We start from the raw sequence: 22,948 nt of genomic DNA, 5'->3' as shown, positions 1-22,948 counted from the left end.
AAACCAGTAGTGATATTAACGAAATCGTTATTATTACCTGTATCAATGTCTCATATTCATGTATAAACTTTGATATATATTTGATTTATATGTGGATTTGGAACTCTAGGGAATATCTAATCCCAATTATTTAAGAAAAAAAGAGCACTTCCGGCGGTAAACGGGTACAAGTATTTGACAATTCCAAAAACCATATCATTGTATCAACTTTCTTTTACTCATTAATGTAACACTCCTGCCTATTCTGTTGGTTGAGTTTTCAAGTCACCTTTGAATCACTATTGCTGAGTTTGTTGACAGGATTTTCTGGATAACTAGTTAACGCATCAATTAGAGTTTTCCAATCTAATCTTAATCGGATATATTTACGGTCACCATCATAACATAGCCCTTCTATGTGATGTCATTGTGTTTGATTAATATGATCATACCGAATGTTTTTACTTTAGGATTGACGGGAGACATTATACTCAATACTTGAGTCAAATCAAGTATACTCAACTTAACATACATGTACATGTATATTCAACATTACTAGTGTCAATGAAAACGTCAATTTTAATGTTAATTCTGATTTTCTTAAATATTTTACCAGTTTCTATTCGTTTAATTGTATATCTACGTTTTTCAATATCCTATTTTACGATATTGTATCTTGTTTGATATTTTAAGATAATTTGATCGATAATTCCATCCAATATCTCGGGCAGTGGCCGAGTGGTTAAGGAGTCTGACCGTCCACGATCGCTAACCCTCCGACATTGGGTTGTGGGTTTAATACCTCCGTAGCGCAGTCACTAAGTATTGGCAGAAAGTCAGTGGGTTTTTTCTTCGGGTACACCCGCGGCTTTCTTTCACTACCAAGACCTGGTACATCCTTAAATGACCGAAGTTGTTAATAGGACGTAAAACGAAAACAAACCAAACCAATATCTCTGGTAATCCTACAGCGGAACAAGGGAAAACATATGGTAAATACAAGGGATCAAATAAAACATTCTAATTGATACAAAAACAAACAAACAAAAATAAAAGAAACCAAATAAAATCAAAATAAAAGCATTCAGCATGAACGCTCATATTCATGTAACTGTCAAATGAAGTTCAAACAGGATATATTTCTTGTTAGTTTATCCCTGTATTGATTAAATAAATTAATCTGTTGCAGGGAATGTGCTTGTTACACTGTTTGAGTCACATTTGATGTATTAGATATATTCTATATATGTTGATTAACACAAGCATTATGTAAATTTGTGATACTAAGTATTTTAGCTGGTAAACAACATCAGTAAAATACATTACACTGTAGAATGGTATACGTGAGAAAATGATACATTTCGTTTAAAATGACCCTTGTTATAACATCAATACGTGTTTAACGGATCATGCATTATTTATATGATGTAAACACAAAATTAAACTAATGTTATGCAAACGGTTCGTTTTATAAAATGCTAAAATGTTAATACTTACAAAAATGATAAATGGGAAAAGTCATTCTACGCCGTATGAAACTTTGACAGGATCAGATTTCCTGACATTATACATGTATACATATTTGGGAAAATTCAAGAATCAATAACAACGACAAAAATAGCCATTTTTATGAGCGATGAATTCCGTAAATGACGTTGACGCCTACAGTCATGTTTAATCGAGTGTAACATTGCCGGTTTTTACATCAGAAAGTGATGAGAACTGCCACCAAAAGGTCAAATAAAGATCGTTTATTATTACTGTATGTATAAGACACACTCGACATGAAACTGGATGTCAGATTAAATATAGTTCCTAAAATTTTAATATTCATAAAAAGATATTCGCAAGTGATATATCCCATAAGGACATTGTGAAACCTATGGTTATTAATTGATTTTGTTTCTTTTTATTGAATACATTTCAGCTTATTTTTATTATTATTAACTGATATCTATAGGATATTAAACCATGTTACATTTACATGTTTACCCATGGTAATGCCCCTTTGTATAGTTAAGGTAATGTTTGCATTCACTGTTGTTGTTTTTGCAGCTATATACAATGGTAGAATTAAGTTAGTGAATTTCCGTAAATGTATAACGGCAGAATACCATAATACACTCACGAAAGTTAATTCATTAAATTCTACCAAATTCTTGTGATATATTCCACCCAGCAATAAAAATGGCATGGACTATATCATGTACAATTACGTTGTAATGAAACGTATATATTGTGCACATTAACCTCTTAAGTCGAACACAGTCAAATGTCCTCATTTTAAATAATATTGTTCCAAGTAACCCCCGGATGAACTACGAAATCAACAAAAATAATCCAGATTATATTTCGAGTTACATAATAATGTACATTATGTACATGTATGTCCTATGATCTCAATTACATTACATCACTAAATATTACGAATTAAACATGATACAAAGAATATGAATTTTCAATTTCTAAATATTTTAAATCCATCATATACTAGCGGAAAAAAGAAACTGTGCATGCGGAGAATTGTTATAGAACATGGATAGAACATGTATTACCAACTGTATATACATGAAAATTCACTCACATGACCGAGTATGACACATACACACTATCCGTGTGTCATTGACAGTTTTTCCCGTGCAGTTTGCTCTCTATAGGCGTTGACCAGGTTGCACGTTTTTCTCGTCCAGCCATCCAATTCGACAATGAAAGTTTATTTTTTAACTGATGGGTCACCCTGTTGAGACCAGTGAACAGTAAAAACAGCATCATAACGTTTTAATTTGTGATTAATGCTATGCCAAGGCTCAATGAAAATGACCGCCTCCGAATTATTGGTATGCTTCAAGCTGGTATGGGCCAAGCCGTTGTCTCTACACGTTTTCATGTCCATCGAATCACAATCCGGGATTTATGGAGACGACATCAACAGTTTGGCCACGTCGGCGATCGACCTCGTACGGGACGTCCACGTATGACGTCACGTCAACAGGACAACCATATTCTGCTTGTCCATTTGAGAAATCGCTTCGAAACGGCAAGTTTGACTGCACGGGCAATCCCTGGGTTGCTACCAATACGCCCGATAACTGTACGGAACCGATTGCGTGAACGAGCTATCCGTCCACGACGTCCTGCAATCCGCCCAGTTCTTGCGCCACGTCATCGTGTAGCACGTCTGGACTGGTGCAGAAGGCATCTCCGATTTACTCGACGGGATTGGGCAGGCATTTTGTTAACGGAAGAATCGCGAGTCCACCTGGATAGTAGTGACGGCCGTTCCAGAGTGTATCGTCACGATAGAGAACGTTTCCGTGACGCGTGTGTGATACAACGACGTTCTTTCGGCGGAGGCAGCGGTATGATTTGGGGCGGCATCACAGCCAACGGGAGAACGCCTCTGGTGGTTGTTAACGGGAATTTGAACGCGCTACGTTACCGTGACGAGATCCTCCGGACCCACGTCGTTCCATTCGTGCAAGGGCAGCAACGTCACATTACGCTACAGCAGGACAACGCCAGGCCACACACAGCTCGTGTCGCTATGGACTTTCTGGCCCAGCAGAACGTTGACGTGTTACCCTGGCCTACTGTATCCCCCGATCTGTCGCCCATTTAACACGTCTGGGATTAAATGAAGCGCAGATTACGGGCATTTCCTAATCAACCGGTGACGTTTGCTGATTTGGCTGCAGCGTTGGTACAGATCTGGAATCTCACAAGCATTCTTGAACCGTCTGATAGGCTCCATGCGTCGACGTTGCCAGGCTTGCATTCAGGCAAACGGTGGACATACGAGGTATTAACTTTGTGAACTCAGTATTGACCCCTGCTGTGTTTACGTCGCTCCTGAGCGGAACTTATTGATTCCATAACGTGGAAAATGGAATGCAACTGTTAATAAATAACAAAAGAAATTGTCCCTGAAAACCTTGTTGTTCTACGTCATACACATTTATTTATATCACACATTTAAGCCATGCACAGTTTCTTTTTTCCGCTAGTATATATACGCAAGTGATACACACCATACAAAATATTGTGACATTTTAAAAAAGTGTTTTTATGTTCTTTTCATTCTATACAGTCCAGCTTTTTTTTTAAACTGATATCAATAGATCAATTAATACGATTGATAAATAAAGATGTCCTGATACATAATTCATCTAAATGTAAACATACCATCTGCATTTTCAACTCTATGCAAACCATACCAAAGAAGCCAGTACATTAAGTATGCATATGATACACCTGTCAACTGAAAACTGAATTACTGACATATCTAGAACATGTTATATCATTATTTGGGATATAAAAAGTAAATCCTAGTTATTTTAAGGAAACACATGAATCCAAAGATTGATCACGGTAATAAATTAATAACAAAATTGAAATCATAAATGATAATATCCAACTGCTGAGTCATTGTAAAGCGTCATACAGGTGGGTATTCAATTATTTCATCCTACACTCCATTATTACAACTTTTTCATTAAAAACATCTGATTAGTCAACTTCTATTATAGTTAGAACTTAAAGGTTTTGAGCATGACAAATTTGTTAATTATTTTCTAACGCTGCTGATCTGTAAATGTTCATTTAGGTTCACAAGTAACACTACATATTTGCTAGTTCATAGTACGTATGTGAATTAGTTAACCTTACAGCTTAATGGTATGATGATATAAGTGGCTTATTGTAAAATATAGAAACCACGCCCAGGTGTACATCGTCCAGGTGTTAGTATGAACACAGGTGCTATATCATGGCTCATTGTATACGCATTGTAAAGCAACAAGTAATAATAAAATTCGAGGTTCTTATATACTGCTTTATCACAACTTAGTTCGAAGGTCGTCTCAAAGCGGTTCACAAATTATTACCGGTGGTTACAGGTCCTTCGCAATCAGCCAATACCTTTCTCAACTCCCTGGTGCTCCCATTTAGGCGATCACAACTTGCATTCAACAATTCCAGTACTGCCCAACCACGTACTCATTTACAGCTAAGTAGACTAGAACAAGCGGAGTAAAGTATCTTGTACAAAGATACAACACAGTGCTGTGACGTGACTCGAACCCGCAACCCTTCGGCTACGAGCCCGGCGTCCTACCACTAGACTACCGTGCCTCCAACTGTCATCCACGAAATACAAGGTTTCTGCTTTCGATATCTTTCCTGCACCCGTCGGATATGTCATAAAAAACGAAAGTTCGGTAGGCAATTCAATTGGTTTCAGGTACTACATTTTTGTAAAACATTGTGTATAAAAATGTGAACAATCGCTAGGCGGATACATGTTCGTTGAAGATTACAAATGAGTAGCACCCGACTGCAAAGGCTGTCATTTCCTCACGGTGCAGCACGATTCGTTTGATATCCATCAAAGACATAGGAAAAGTTGTCCTCACAATACTAGGGGTTACGCTCACACATTTCACGTGTGCAGAGAACGTGAGAAAGCGTAATCACCGGACTTCTCTGGATGAGATCAGCGCAAAAATTGAATTTTAACTAGCATGGACATTCGTGATAGGAATACATAATTTATGTGATTAATAAGACTGTTACATCATCATAATGTTACCTCACGAGAGAAAATTTGTTTATGTAATTGGTTATGATCCGTTATACACGTATTGATGTTATAACTAGGGTCATTTTAAACGAAATGTATCATTTTCTCACGTATACCATGCTAATGTATTTTACTGATGTTGTTTACCAGCTAAAATACGTAACTTGGCAGAATACTGCTTAATCTTTTATATATTATTTTGTTTAACAAAAGCGTGTTTCGTTTTTTAATGAATTCCGAAATTACGTGCATAAATAGTTGCCACAATGGATGTCAAGCTCATGATTACTTATGTTCCTTTTTTATGTATATTTGTGTATGTGATTTATGTACTTCATTGTATAAATCATCGTTTACCGCAGACATTTTTACCAAATTTGTATCAATGATAATATTGTTCTATCCCTAACATCTTAGGTATCTAAAAGCCTACTTAAGATGCTAGAGTCTATGTTTTTTTACATGATGGTATTTCGTTTTAGGATAAAGATATACAATGAGATATTCACAATATATACATGTTAGGAAATAGTTAATTAAAATATGCAGAAACCAAGAAAATAGGAAACATTTACGCAGCACAATGACAAACAATGTAAATAAATCAAACTTAATACAATAAAACTTATTTTTTTTACAAAATGTATGCTAAGATGAGATGCTTTAAATTTGGAACAAAACAATGTGATAAAGTACTTCTATAGGTTTTTATTTTACCATCCATAATTATATATTCGGAAAGTCGTTCCCGTCGTGCCCACGACGTTGACATGTGTCTCGCTAATCACATGTGGCGTGCACTAGCCGACTGATTCCACAATGTCGTGTGCCAAGCTTGCATGATTACTCCATCTTTGGTTTACGTTGTCGTATTAATCATATATTTAAATTAAAACGACGCCCGCTTCCACTTAATTTGTCTTCTTATGATTATGAAAAATCATCAGAATGACTTATTCGGAAACAGGAGTTCCTTTGTCAACAAAACCGTGGAATTTTAATGTGCATGCTTGCATGTTAATATGACGTCAGTTAAGTCTGTGTCAGTAGTCTGATGAGTACGAAATGCAAATGATTTACGACATTTATTTGAATCGAAGAAAAGAAATTTAATTCCGCAGCAATATATATATAAGTGTCAAAGAGAAAAAAAAGTTTGTTTAATTCTTTAATTACAATATATCTACAGCGACAGGTAACACATATGTAACATATATCAATATCACATGGCGGATAAATAAATCCGTGTCTTGAAAATTTAAGCAGTGTATGAGTAATGTTTAAGCTTTTAACAGACAAAAAATATCCATACATAATTTCATAATAAGACAGACGTAATTTTATGATTAACAAAGACATGCTCGAAGGACCAAATTTATTGATCACGTTTCGAATAAAGCCTTCTTGCTGGTAATAAATAGTTGGTTCCAGTAAATATTTCTTGTTTTAATTTCAAATATTCATGAGTATTTGTGTATATATCACCGTTTTTTTGTGACGAGGGCCAAAAGGATATCACGACTCTAGCGTTTACTTTTCGCTAGCGGAATGATATCAAGTCTTCTAGGGAAAATCCTAGAAATATCGATATGTGTATAAGGTCGTGATTGTACAAGTACACCACTTACAGATTACGATTCTCGTCGATCACACTAGTACCATGTTTTTTCCTGTATGGTTGTTGGTGGGCACGGTCCAATTTTATCATCACTTGTTCTTTGTTACATTTTGTATACACCACACTTCGTGAATGACATACACCTATTTCTACCATTTCTTTTTAATGGTGGACAAGGTCGAAAAATCCCATATACAAGTGGTTCTCGTGGACAACATTCACTCGCCTCGATCGTTTTAAGTAGATCCTGTCACTTTATTTGTTATACATCTCGTTTGCCTCTCGTTTACCTCAGACGTTCATTGCCGTGTTGTCTTATTTATGGTTAAATTGTCCATTTGTATTTCGAAAAACCCAAGTAAGAGCCTTTTTCAGAATAGCTTTATTTCCCGTCTTCATCATCTCTGGTAGAATCTGTCTATTCATATGTTTTAAGTCCATCACACTTGCTTCTCGTAAACAAAGCATACGGCCATTTCTCTCTTTTCTGGAATACTGATGCTAACAACATCTGTACTATCCATTTATGTTTGAATTTTGTCTTTTTTTGGTCAAATATCACACTTTCCTCTCATGAACACCATCCTAATACGCCAATTTAATATCTGTCCTTTCCTATTGATGATAGTCAATCTGTCTGAAATATCACGTACAGCTGTAAGGGCCTCTCGAACCTTTGTAGCAGATTCGGTCTATTTCTTGTACATCACACTTGCCTCTCGTGAATAACATACGCCCATTTCTCGCCTTTATTATTGCTTGTTGAAATAGTCAACTTGTGTTTGTAGACGGGTTTACACAAGTTATAAATGCTACGTTTCAAACGTCTGATATCTCTGTACAGTGAACGGCTGTCTAAGATGATGATACCGACGACGATTGTGACGAGGACAAGAGCGCCAAATGATCCTATCCCTATGGCAGACGGTCGATGATCACTTTCTGTATAAACCTTTCCTTTCTTCTTTTTCAGTTTCGTTAGTAACCATTGAGGTGAAGCAGATGAAATCCTTAGTGTTTCCTCATCTTTTTGTGTCTCAAATACACCTTCGCTTTTGGTTTGACTTTCCAGTACAGTTACAAGTTTTGGATGAGGTATTAGTAATTTCCATGTCTGAGACAGCGATTTATTAAACATATTTGCCAACATGATCACTTGTCTCGTTTTCAATGTATCGACTTGGGCTTCTTGTCCTTTTCGGGGATTTTCTGTGGTAGGATTCATGAGTGAAAACAAACCTCTCAATGAAAATGATGACATACATGTAATTATGTCTAGTGTATTGTTACAATTTTGTGATACTGCTGCACCTAGCTGTGAATCTGCTTGGTGTATTGATGGCTTAGAGCGTTGCAAAGACGTATAAACTGTCGGAACAAGTACATTATTGCGAATTCGTCCACCAACGGATGATACATTTGAATAGAGAGGCGTTATCACAGTATCTGTATGCGACGCTTTATCTTTCTGCTCTTGAGTTGTTTTTTGAGCTCGGGCGGTCGGAGTAGCATCCCCTGTTGACATTCGCTCGAGTGGATTTTCAGAGGGACCCGGGGCTGATGATTGCAGATTAGTCCTTGATGTTGAATATCGATTGTCATGTTCGTGTATTAATGTTTGAGTTCGGGTGAATGGAGTAACGTCCTTTGTTGGCGTTGGTTTTGATGGCGTGTCAAATGGACCGAGTTGGAGTAATTGTAAATTAGTCTTTGATGTTGAATTGCGATTGCCAGCTTGTTTATTTTCGGTTGATACGTTTACGTCAATGTGATTCTTCCCTTTTTGTGATTTGTTGTTCCTGAATGGTTCTCTCTGATCGTTAACGAGAGGCATTGACTGAATTTTAGTGTTTAACGCTTGCTGTTGTGACTGGCGAACGCCAGCGTTCAACAAATCGATAAGCGTATGGTAGTCCAAGGGGGCCTTCACTTCGAGTAAAGGATGGATTTGGTTTACATTATCCTTTTTCATATATTTGCGTTTCAGTTGCTTCTTTGACTTTCGTCTGATTAACTTATTTTGTTTAGAATCTCCAGCCCTTTCAATACGTATATGTGTATTCGCGATGTTTTCATCTCTACGTTCCCTTTCCTTGTCTATTGTTCCTTCTGTGTCACTGCTGCTTTTCCATTTTTTAAGGATTTTAGATTCTCTGCTGGTGCCATCTGTTGACGATCCTAGAATTGATTACATCATACAAAAGTTAATTTGTGTACTACAGTGTCATCAATTACAACGTAATTTGTTTGGAATGCCAAAAACTAAATTATAAAACCTTTTGTCAAAATGCTATCTACATCTTCTAGTTTTTAGTGTTAGACAGTATAAGGAAAAATACACTACTCAAAACACATAGAAATATCAAAACTAAAGGACAATATAAAAAAGACAACATCATTGGATAGAAAGGCATCACAAAGACATCACAGCAAATGGAGAAGCGCCATTAACCTCAACAACCATAGAGGTGAAACCAGAAGCATCGGACGTTTGAGAAAGACCATTCGTACTAAAAGTATCAAAAACTTGTTTGCTTTTCCAAAACACATCGTGTTAAATATATTAGATAAATGTAAAATAGACTTAACTTCGATGTAATTTGTAAAAACTTCATATGTTTCCTACATTATCATTGAACTATATTGGTTTGTACAGCGCAGTACTAGAAAGGAAACTCTCAGCAATCCACTTATCTATAAATATCAGTAAAAACATCAACATTTAAAATACCTCTTAATAGCATTAAAATGAAAAGGATTCAACTCATATCTGAGCAACAGTAACATATTTACATTTCTTTCTGTAGTCCGTAGATAAAACTTACAACCTTAAAATGCTGTCTTGATTCCAAAACAGCATGAACAATTTCACGTGAATATTTTCCAGTCGGAAATTGTTCGAGTTTATATGTAAAATCATTTGAATAGTCATGACGTGACATGATATTTAAATTATGACGGAAATTCCCGAATTGTTTCCGATTGACGTTCGGCGCCTGATGGAACTGATAACCAAAGAAATCACTACAATTCATCTTGTTTCCGCAAAATCAGCTGCTCTACCACCAATTGGTAAAGCAGTTTGTTTAAAACATATTTTGAAGCGAATTAGACCAAAAAGAAAGTTGAATTAATATTTTTCTTTCCTGTTTTGATCGTAAATATAAAGGATTCAAATGCATTTTTTAAACGTTGATCATGGTGTGCTACACATTTCCGTTCCATCATATTGTCCAAGATATGCTACCGCGCATACTGAAATGTGTTTGAACAAAAATGTGATGCTTACCATCGCACATTTAAAAGTAAACGTTACAAAGATACATTTTATTCCTGAAATTTCTAAAAAGGAGTCAAATCAACATCATTCCACTTATCACTTCGCCCTAAGCCTTCCAGGTAAGGTCCAAACGTTAGTTCAAAAATAGCATCACCTTTTCATTTTTTTCTTAATAACAGTAAACTCATCAATTGTCCACTTACCTCCAAGTAACATCAAATAGACCACAACAAGGACACAAACTGACGGAAGTAACATCGTACTTCTGGACACACATTTAGCTTTATGAAAAAAGCGATTTTGTAGAAGAATAGCTATTGATATGACATGCCATTTATTATTAATTATCGACCAAAAAATGACAGAATCTACATAAATGTTCATGGAGGTCTTTGTAGCTCGTATCCCAAGGCAGATTCAATACGATATTAATAACAAACAATGCAGACACGTGAGGCAATTATCCAGCGACAGTTTGAATATATTAATTTCTTTAATCCATATTTACGCCTGAACGACTGGAATAATCAACATTAATGTGGACAACTGACGAAGAAGTTATACATATATGTATAATGTAAAAATGATTGTAATGTTTTAACGTCAATATATATTTCTGTAAACCTTATTAAAAATAGGCTGTATTGACTCATAAAGGTTGTGCGGATGAGTTTTTATAATCAAAGGTTCCGTTATAATGCATTCGTCACCATTGAGATGAGATATGGACATACGACAACCTTTTGCTTTAAGAGAAAAACAAAAACAACAATGAAAACAACACGTGTTTGGTGTGTCTTTAGTATATGTATACATGATTTATATGAAACCTTTAGCTGTCAAATGTACTCTTGATGAATGAAAGATTAATAAATACTTGAATAAATAAATAATTTAATTAGTTAATAATGTGTTCATGTATAAATAACAGCATTGCATAATTGATTATTTCATTAATTGATTTAGTAAAATATAATTATATAAAATTCATAATAGCAGTCCATCTACATCATCGAAATTCAACCTTTGAGTGGAATGATAGGTATTTGATATAAAACAGAAATTATGGAGACCTTTCGCGAATGTAGCCTTTTTTGTTGTATATGAAAATGCTATATATATTTTATTTAATTTCGAGCTGACGTGTAGTATTTTTTGTTTGACCCCATATCTATTGGTTTTGAAATATATATACTTGATGTGAAGTTTCATAGAATTATATTGATATTTTCTACATTTTATCCGAGAAAATGGGCTTCATGTTCTCTGATGACATATTCTTATCCTTTAATCAGAAATAATCGCTTTCAAAGTCACATTATTCGTATCTGTCTCATCAGATGTATTCATGTAGCAGTAAAACTATAGCCGAAAATGTTATCAGATGTTATAGATCTTGTTGCATTCATATGTTATGATCAGTTTCCCCAAACCACTGTTACCTCTAACTCACCTTTGAGGCCCTGGATGATGTAGGCCTGCCACTATACACAAAATATCCTCATAATTAAACTATCATGATTTCATCTCACTTCTCCGCTTTTTCTATCATAGGTTGTAAAATTGGAAAGATGGAATGTTTTTTGCTTAACTCTCACATTTATGTAAAGGATGTAACATTACCTGTTATAAAAGCAAAGCAAAGATCTACTGAGCTGTATTTTTTAAAATTTAGATATTCACTCTTTTATATTTACATGACTTTAGAGTTACTTCCCTTGTTAATATACCATCTTTCGATTTGATGCTGCGTGTTTATGATTCCTAGATAGTAACATCGATAAAGTGTCAAATTGGCAGGGGAGAGGTCCAAAGTATAGCTTGACCACTCTAGTTAATTTCAAATACGCACATTTACGCGCACATGTGGGTTCGGTTGACCCAGCATCATACATATATTTCTTTCCAATTGGTCGGAAAGCTAATGTTCGCCTACAAAAGCCAATATTTTAATCGAACCATGGTCTTCCGTGCCGTAGCCATTCCTGTCGTATCTGCTGAGATTGTGTCGCTTTCAAATTCGAAGCGGCTTACAGTGTTTGTCATGTGACTCCATATGACTCTATTTGCTAGCCAAATTTGTTTCCATATCGACGCAGTGTAAAAGGAGGTGTAATTCCTCGTTGCGTCGTAGGAATACACTAGCTTGGCAACATTCCTTCAAAGACTGAAGTTATCTAAATGCTCAAAAGGGTCCTATCACACATACTGCATTTAGACGATTTACAGGAACGGGCAGAAACGGGCAGAAATGGGCACAGCAATCTATTAATTATTATATACATTAATGAATATATATATTAGATACATTTAAGTATCATTATCGGGTATAAGATATATTTGATTAAAGGATTGCAATTACATGATCGGGGCAGAATCGGACTAAATTATCTATACACATATTACATATATAATAAATATGTCATAACACATGAAACATTGGAAATGACATTATGATAACCAAATTTCTATAACTTCATAACTTATACTCAACTCTTAATAAATAGCATGAATATATTTTGAGTGAATGAATTGGTGTTAATGTGTAGAGTACCATCCCATCACGTTTACGATCTTAAAAAAATAATCATTAAGATTATATTAATCCTTTGTTCTTGTACTTATTGATGTGCAGACGATGTGAACGGTTAACAGTTCAATCAAATGAAACTTCTAGGTATCTTTCAAAGAAAATACGCAATTTTCCAACTCAAAAAGGTGACATCAGTCTAAAAATTAAATATTATTCTATATTTTAATACAGGGATGTGTAGTCCACTACACATCTACGTGTTTTACGTAAATAAATATTGAAGTCCATATGTTGGATTGTTTGGCCACATAAGCATTATCTGTTATAGAAAAACAAAACTGTATATTAATTGTAGATGTATCGTAGAAAGAAAAACGGTGAAACGTTTTAAGTTTCAATTTTCAAAGGCCGATGTTGTCAAAACCGATTATCTAATTCCGTAATAGTAGACAATAGACTTCTTATTCTAACAAAAACGTACATTGATGACTCTGTCAGCAAATTTCTTAGCCATCAATCACCTTGCGACACGAGCCAATTATCGTTACAGGTAAGTACCCCACCTTATCAGTGACCCCGCCCTCCTGTGAACACATATGTTCTAGTTCTTTATTAACTTTAATTTTTTGGACTTATCAGTGTTAACATATATTAAACAGGATATTTACATATGTACCAAAAGCCACATTTGTCACAGGGGAATGAACAATACACACATACAAACTGTCATATATCTGATCGGCGCTTATTTGCCGCTATCAGATACACACTAGGGTTATTTCTGTAGTAATATTTTAAATACTTCCGTCTTAAATCTGTATATCTTGTGCAAACTAAAACAAAATAAAAATCGTCTTCTATGTCATTAAGATTACACTTTGTAATAACATAAGCTAAATGGTTAATTTGTTGGCTTTTGAATATTGGCGTCGCGTGCCGAGTGGACAATTTAGATTGGTTAATTACACATATATGATTATCTTGTCTGATGAAGCTGAGAAAATGAATTCACCAGCTAAACTCAAAACTGTAAAACGTCAAGAACAGATTATTCAATGGTATCTCACCGGACAGCAACGCAGACGTTTTTCCACAATAAAACGTTTCAAATTTGTATTCTCTGGTCTTATATGAACGTGCATCAAAATAGAACACATTTCCTTTGAACATTTCCTATGTGTCTGGTAAGCTCTGTCTCGTCAGAGACGTCTCGTGTGCCAATCAACTTCGCTTTCAATATCAGGCGGGACTTGGTCCGTACAGGTGGTTGGGAATCGTTCTTTTTTCGTTCTAATTAAAACATATTTTATTGCTTCTAAATTCAAACAAGAGGATTGGGCACAAGTTCTTACAACTTATTAAAGCCCTCTCCTCAACAATTGTACTACAACAATGTGATAGCGACAATAGACATATATGTACATTTTATACCATATAGTACATGCAAGGTAGTGGTCACAAATTGTTAAAACTTTTCAAAACCTTCTCCCGTAAAAGTAAAACGTTGCTCATCGCAGTCAGTTCCACAATTTTTAGTATCTTTATAACTAAACCAATTTATTAAATTAACTTCTGAGATAAAGCTGTTATGACATCGTAATCCACCTAAATAATCAATCGTGTTAAGCTCCTCCCATCGCACTTAAGCCACGCCCCGTTTCTAACAAAAACAATATGGTGTCAAGCTCGCCTCATAGCGAAATCCCGCTGATAAGGCTAGTAAGCAACAGAACAGAAACGACCGATGAAATGCATTGGTTGAATGAATTAAAAGAACACATTCCTTGTTCTTACCTCCATATATTACTGAAACGTTCTTTCCATCCGTGTGAAGGCATCTATTTAGATCCGAAATCAAATCAAACATTTCACATGTGTCTTATGCATTGACACAAAACGTGTCGTATAAACTTTCGTAACAGGACGTTCACGAACAATCCAAATATTCCGCCTCGTCAACATACAGATCGAGCGCTCGCCAGTATGGGCGGGGCTAAATGACCGACTTTTGAAAGCTTCTTTCCGATTGGTCAGTCCGCTGCAGAATGACACGTCGCCAGTTCAGGTCACAAAGTACTTTTGTACAAGGAAATACAATGTTTCTAAACATATTAGCGTAGTATATTTGTTAAGGTGTGAGAATGGGGATAGTACGTTGTTTTTCGTGTCTATACTGGCGATTAGAACATGACATTTGGTTTAAACTCTCGACCTATCGGTCTCGAGTTCAAACCCAAATTTCATGTTCTAATCGCCAGTAGATAGCCACTCAAAACAACGTACTATCCCCTAATTTGAACATGGTCCGTATCCAATCAAAACACGCGTTGCAAACGAATCGTGTTAGAATTAAAATTAGATATTGTACACGGAATTGGATAAAGTCCGTGGTTATGCATTCATATAACTTGATGTTTTTAAAGACTTAAATTTGATTAAATAAATTCGACGAGTATTTAGTAAGAGTAGATTTACTTTTCACAAGCATGTATCTTTAGTATATATTGGAACAAATCTATATTTATACATATTATATACATGTATATCGATAGTTGTTATAACTATGTACGTAAATACGTTTATAACGTTCATTGCATAATAAAATTATTTAAACATCTGTTCTAATTTAGCTGTCTAAGTAATTTTTGGGAAAATCCTCTATTCTATTCTATTAGTGTACCTTCAGGAACTTGGATTGTTAAGTGCCCGGGGGCACAGACCCGGGATATTTGCCCGAGTCCAGAATGGAGCCGTACTCCAGATAACAGATTTCTGTTATTTCCTACTTAGTGTCACAAACTCATGGTTATTAAAAGTGTATGTATACCATATCAGTTCAGTTCTTTATTACCTTGAACCTTACGGCTCATCAGTTCAAAATAAACATATATACAAGGATAAACAATACAATCATTCACACCCATATACACCCCCACAAATACACCCACACACACAAATACACACTCACGTACCCATTGGTATAGTGTAGAGAGACATCCCTCTTCATATAGGTACATAGTCTTTTCTTTTCTTATTACTCAGTTTAATATATTTGGCTAAATTTGTTAACTGTTTTACAGTATCTCTGGGAGTCGAATCAAGTTTGAACACGGAATTAGGCAACAAGTTTTCATTTCATTTAGTATTTAGCTTTCGGATAATCAAATACGACTCTGGATTGATGTAATGTAATTCCTTTTATTTATCTATTTAATTTTTGAATTGATTAATGACAACCTACTCGTCTATCCTTCATAATATTGGTCAGAGAACTATATCTAGCTTGTCCAAAACAGACTATCTGTGAGTTTATCAAGTAATTGAAAGGACTTCGAATCATATAAAATCCATATACTTTTTGAATTTCATATCATATGAGTATCTAATTTAACTGAAGGTTCTTCTCCAGCATTGTTATATAATTGATACTGTTATGTTTAACAAAACTGAATAACTAACATTTTTGAAAAGTAAATTCAAATTTTCTAAATATTTCCTATTAAATTTATACATATGATCTTAATAACACCATTTTATGACATGAATAGAATTAATATAGTGAGACTGATTATTATATTTCTAACTGCTTGAGTAGCATGTATATGTTTATATGAAAAAACGAATACGTTTTAGAAAAGAGATGTTTAATTTTATGATTTTAGATTTCATTTCAGATAGATTATGAGATACTCTACCGGTTGCATGCAACTCAACTCTAATAATTTAATAGTGAATGTCTCATTTTATAGTGTCGATAATATGTTTCAAGGTGTGTTAATTTTTTTGTTGATCAATGCAATGAACTGATACAGAAATAGATAAATATCACGTCTCCCCATTATGTCTGTACTCATTAACCACAAAGTTAAAAGAAAGAGAATGAAGGAATGAAGGAAACACAGAGTCCGATCCTCCCCCGATCCATATCAATAAGCAATACTCTTATTTCGTTGCATTTTTTTTTATCAAATATATCTTAAACCCTATAAAAAATATAAAATAATATCAATATAGGTATCATAAGTAATGACGACATAAATATATATATATTTTTCAGTCCGATTATGCTCCGATCATGTAATTGCAATTCTTTTATCAAATATACCTTATACCCGATAAGGATAATCAAATATATATAAATAAGTCCGATCCTGCCCCGTTTCTGTTCGTTCCTGTAAATCGTCGCCCGTTTCTGTCGGTTCCTGTTAATCGTCGCCCGTTCCTGCCCGATCCATATCAATACAATACTCTTATTTCGTTACAATCTTTTTATCAGATATATCTTATACCTGATAAAAAATATATAATAATATCAGTATATGTATCATAAGTAATGACGACATAAATATATATATATTTTTCAGTCCGATTATGCTTCGATCATGTAATTGCACTTCTTTTATCAAATATACCTTATACCCGATAACGATACTTAAACATATCTAATATATATATCTTATACACGATAAAAAAATATAAATATATATATATATATAATTTTGTCCGATTCTGCCCCGATCATGTAATTGCATTTTTTTTTATCAAATATACCTTATACCCGATAACGATACTTAAACATATCTAATACATATATTTTATACCCGAAAAAATATATAAATATATATATATATAATTTTGTCCGATTCTGCCCCGATCATGTAATTGCAATCCTTTTATCAAATATATCTTATACCCGCAAAAAATATATATGATATTATAAATGTAGGTATCATATATAATTTAGTCCGATTCTGCACCGATCATGTAATTGCAATCCTTTTATCAAATATATCTTATACCCGCAAAAAATATATATGATATTATAAATGTAGGTATCATATATAATTTAGTCCGATTCTGCCCCGATCATGTAATTGCATTTTTTTTTATCAAATATACCTTATACCCGATAACGATACTTAAACATATCTAATACATATATTTTATACCCGAAAAAATATATAAATATATATATATATATAATTTTGTCCGATTCTGCCCCGATCATGTAATTGCAATCCTTTTATCAAATATATCTTATACCCGATAAAAAAATATATATGATATTATAAATGTAGGTATCATATATAATTTAGTCCGATTCTGCCCCGATCATGTAATTGCAATCCTTTTATCAAATATATCTTATACCCGATAATGATACTTAAATGTATCTAGTATATATATTCATTAATGTATATAATAATTAATAGATTGCTGCCCGTTCCTACCCGTTTCTGTCCGTTTCTGCCCGTTCCTGCCCATTTCTGCCCGTTCCTGTAATTCGTCGAACCCAATTGCCCCCCGATCACTTATGACTGAGACATGAAAGGACGGTCCTCGATATTTCGATAAAGTATCTCCGATTCGATGTATTATTTACTTTAAATCATGCCATACAATTTTCGGTAGGATTTCATGAAACATCGAAATGCAACAAGATTTAGTTGGTTAGAAATGGCTGTCCTGGGATCGAGTGACACAATGAATTCCTAGTGGACAGCTTCAAACACATTGTATGTAGGCAATTCAGTCTGGCTTAAAATGTATATAACGGACGTACTTGTATTGTAGTTCACCTTTTTCTTTTTAATTATTCAAAGCTTAGCGATTATTAATTCCATCGGTCTATCTTATAATTACGACTGGACGCATATATATATATTGTAGCACACTGACACTGCCATGACTCAAATGTATCTATATGTATTTTAGACATTATAGACATCTTCGAAATCCAAGGGTTCTGTTCTTGGCATCCATATACTCTCTATACATCCCTTGAATTTCGAAGATGGTATCTAAAAGACTCGAGCCAGACCAGCGTCTAGTACGAGTTATTTCCCCTGTACTACTAGCGCGGTACGAGTTATAAATTAGCCACTATATATATTATATGTACACTAGTACTGTCGCGGGTTATAAAACACAGAGATAATTGAATAATAACTGGCTTGAGTGACATTAAACATCGGTCAACACACACTGACGCATATCAATGGGTGCCAATAACATACAAAACAAACCATTATCAGTACAGGCAATAGGTTCATTTTATTACAGAGACAATGATATATATAATATATACTGTACTTGTACCTATATTGTACAGTGAATTACACAGATTCCCCCGGGTAAATTAAATATCCTCCACTCCCGCGATCGATCTGATTTTTTGCACTTGATTAAAAAGGGGCATTAAATGTAAAACGTCAGAAACACAGTAATAAAAAGCATTGAACGAACTGCTTGGTGAGCTTAAAACCTTTTGGTTGGTACTCAATCCTCCGCTGGGCAATCATTAGGGCCACAGGACTGCCCCACACCAGAGACGTATAATACATTATTATTATACGTCTCTGCCCACACTCAGGCCGTTTTTCAGTTTTCTACATACCCTTTGAGTATGCCTAACACTGTACGTCGAACTCAATCTTAATGAAACATTTTAAGTTTTTAACGTGCAAACTGACATATTGTCTCTATATTTCCTGTATCATTGCTTCATACATGTATAGCTATCTGGTTCACACTTTGTGTGTATCCATATATATAAGATGGACCAGGGCCAAATGTCACCAACACTTTGGGTCTACCAAACGCTTAGCTCAAACTTAAATCTTCTATAGACTTAACATAATGGTTTAATCTCAAACATAGAGGGAGTCGGACTCAAAATATCTGTGATATATATGGGCCAGAGATAGTCTGGAAAGTACACAAGTACTGTACTATTGTAGTCAGATGCTTGTGATATCAAACAAATCTACAGTATATTGACAGACAGTTCTGTCTACATATAGGTCTTAACAGATATGAGATACCTAGCATGTTTGTAGAAATAATAAACCTATTTACTTCAGAAAGATACTAGTATTAACATTTTGATTTTTTATAACCCCAAGACAGTGACGACAAAGGAGATATACATGTACATACATAATGAAAATATTACAGAAAGTTAAAAATAAACCAAGTGCAGTCAATTATCAAGAAACGATCTTGATGTCATCAGTATAGACTTGACCACAATATTTAATTAGAAATTCAAATATCGTCTTAATCTCTCATGCTTGACTGATATTTTATGAAACTGACTGTTATATCCGGCAGAAAATGATTAATGAATAATAAAATTGTTGAATTTTAATGGATCGATGTGAACCCAGTGTCTAGACACCACATGTAGAGAGATGAATATTGACTTAACCGGGCTCCAAAGAGATGTTCTTTGTCTTCCACATCTGATAGGTTGTTGTAAGCTATTTTCGGGCATAAGATCATATAAGTTTAATTTCACAATTGGTCTCAAAAATGTTCCGGATGATTGTTTAACTCCTGTGATATTCTTTTCTCTATAAGTGGCATTAATTGTCCATGAAAAGGCAGATTACAGCTCACAAATACTTGTTTTCCAGTTTTCTTTGCTAAAATTCACAAAAAAAAATATCACGTTAAAATTGTTAAACAGAAGCATTCTTTGTATATGCATAAACATAAATGTAAACAGCTTGAATAAATGTAAACTGATTGAATAAATGTAAACTGATTGAATAAATGTAAACTGACAATAAGAACAATATAATGTTTTTGTTATTTTCCTCCAGTTTTCAATTTTTTCTTGTATCCCTAATCCTTTTTTTTCATTCCTTTTTCCCTAGTTTTTAATATTCTCATGTTTACCTAGTTTTTAATTTTCTCACATGGTTTTATAGGGTCCGGTACAGGCACCCATTCCCAATTGAAATATGACCCTGTGTTTTCCCAATTTCAGTCTTTATTTTCCCAATTGGAATGGAAACATGTTTATGCAAGTTTCCAGTCGTTATATGTGCAACTGAAAGTTCAAAGTATTACCGTCTATGCTGGAGCATTAAAAATATATAAATAACGAAAATTTGAAATTGAATAAGCAAAAACACTAAAAATTAATGTGTTAATTTATTCCAAACTTATATATTTTCCCAAACCTGTTAATGTGGGAACACTAATGATATTTCCAAATTTTTGCCAAATACTGATGATATTTTCCCCAATACCTGCTCAGGGACCCTTTTCCAAAATAGCTGGCTAAAACCATGTCTCATATTTCCCTAGTTTTTAATTTCCTCTCATTTCCCTCCATTTTTTTAAAATTTATTCTCATTTTCCTTCAGTTGTTTTCACTCATCCCCTTCCATTTTTTTTCACTCATCTCCCTCCAGTTTATAAAGTCTATTCAGAAGTGGTTTGCTAATGTTATACAAGTACTTTCAAATTAGTCTAAAACACCCTGTCTGTAACCTGGAACAGTCCGTCTATATACCCTTCTTGAAAATATTTTGCATATTTAAAAGCTTTTGTTAAGTTGCAAATAAAATATGAAAATTTCAAATACAGCTACTATTTAGTTTGGCCTGCTGATTTTATCGTATATATATAAGACATCTTACCTAACTGAAGAGCTAATGAATTACTAGGTGAATCTGTTCCTCCAAGAAGCGGAATTGATGAGGGCAGTTTGTCCTGCAAAAAAAAAGGAACATTAGTCATTGATACAGGGACTGGCCCTACTCCCATAACATAAGAGGCCGCTGGTCGGCCTTTTTTCAAATCGGATATGATTTTGCCGACTGCGACCTCTCATTTCCGAAGCACTAATTCTTTGATGCAGTTTCCGCCCGAAATCCGGGCGGAACAAAATCGGCTTGAAAAACTCACATAAGTGGTTAACAGTTCATGACAACGATGTCTACTCACGATTTATANTTTAACACGATATACTCTTTCTTAATCCGAACTTTGAAAATGTGATAGTCAGCATCGGGTAAATCAGCTATGGGCAGTTAGAGGTTACGCGGCGCCTGTCAAAAGTTTTTCGCCGTGTAAAACCTCTAACATTGTTGGAGTAGGACTGGCCCATGGGTGTGCAAAGTAAGAAAAAATGTGTAAACTGTTAATAAAACAATCCAAAAGATCTAGAGGCCTCGTTGAAGTGACTGTGTGTAATTTAAATTCATATTGATTTAACATTAGGCAATGGTCTTCCTGAAGATTTCCCCTTCTGTAGGACTAGAAATGTACACACATGCATTGTTTCACAGGAAATAACTATGAACAAGAACAACAAAATTAGACAGTACCGACAACTGGGAGAAGGGAGACAACCTCAACATAAAATCAATTTATTTGGTAATAATGTACAAAATCTAAAACATTAGACACACTATGAAAAAGGCACTATTTGTAATCGATCATTTACAAAAGGTCAAATAAAAACTGCTTTGGAATAGATCTTCCAGGATAACCCAGAGATTATGTTTAATTTTCACTGCCACATGGTTCCTAATTTTTATAATTCATTTTCATAAATTTTCTTTTTTTAAATTTTCAATCATGTACCATTCGAATTCGTCATGTATAAGAAAATATCAAAGTTAGCAGGCATGTTTACGTATGTTTACTCGCTAAAATATTGTATTTGGTATTGGAACTTATTATAAAACAGCAAGTAACTCACAAATTTAGTCTGCAGAGCTACGGTAAACGAGCCAAACGTAGCCGGTGAATTTCCAATCCACAGATGAAAGCTGTCTTCTAATTTGATGACCTGAAAGAAACATTCATTGTCTATGATTTGATCGTGAAACGTGTGGACACTGATAGATGGTTTAGGGTCCTCCATTCTCGGAATCTTGTCTGCTACCACTTCATCTTCTTTACCACCTGTCGCATCCATGCTTTGTAAACTTCCGAGGAAGGGAGATTACTCTAACTTAAACTTTTTAGTAATACTAAACACAGTTAGGAGATTCTTTTAGCGTCCGGTACACACCCAAGGACTTAGGGAGTACAACATTGCATATAGAACCTGTTTTGTTTGAAAACTATTTGGTTAGTAATCCAGCAATACTTATTCAATAAAAAAGATTTTTCATGACGAAACAATAACGTTTCATATACAAAAAACCTGTATTTTGA

The 22,948-nt window shown here is 34.5% G+C and overlaps 2 protein-coding genes across 2 annotated transcripts; both read right to left on the bottom strand.

Annotated features, from left to right (window-relative positions):
* Window positions 1–6,729: 6,729 nt before the first annotated feature.
* Window positions 6,730–10,728, bottom strand: LOC110445422. Its single transcript, XM_021490035.1, has 2 exons — window positions 10,659–10,728; window positions 6,730–9,353 (listed from the first exon to the last, which is right to left on the bottom strand). Exons 1-2 carry the CDS (start codon window positions 10,711–10,713, stop codon window positions 7,882–7,884), a joined length of 1,527 nt encoding a protein of 508 aa, XP_021345710.1. The 5' UTR covers window positions 10,714–10,728; the 3' UTR covers window positions 6,730–7,881.
* Window positions 10,729–19,016: 8,288 nt separating this feature from the next.
* On the bottom strand, window positions 19,017–22,726 carry LOC110445420 (proteasome assembly chaperone 4-like). Its single transcript, XM_021490034.1, has 3 exons — window positions 22,488–22,726; window positions 21,421–21,493; window positions 19,017–20,415 (listed from the first exon to the last, which is right to left on the bottom strand). Exons 1-3 carry the CDS (start codon window positions 22,704–22,706, stop codon window positions 20,297–20,299), a joined length of 411 nt encoding a protein of 136 aa, XP_021345709.1. The 5' UTR covers window positions 22,707–22,726; the 3' UTR covers window positions 19,017–20,296.
* Between the last annotated feature and the right edge of the window lie 222 nt (window positions 22,727–22,948).

The sequence above is a fragment of the Mizuhopecten yessoensis genome, unplaced genomic scaffold (assembly GCF_002113885.1).
Source record: "Mizuhopecten yessoensis strain PY_sf001 unplaced genomic scaffold, ASM211388v2 scaffold2303, whole genome shotgun sequence".
Lineage (NCBI taxonomy): Eukaryota > Metazoa > Mollusca > Bivalvia > Pectinida > Pectinidae > Mizuhopecten > Mizuhopecten yessoensis.
The sequence above is the reverse complement of the archived record's forward strand: the minus strand, read 5'-3'. Positions and strand labels throughout refer to the sequence as shown.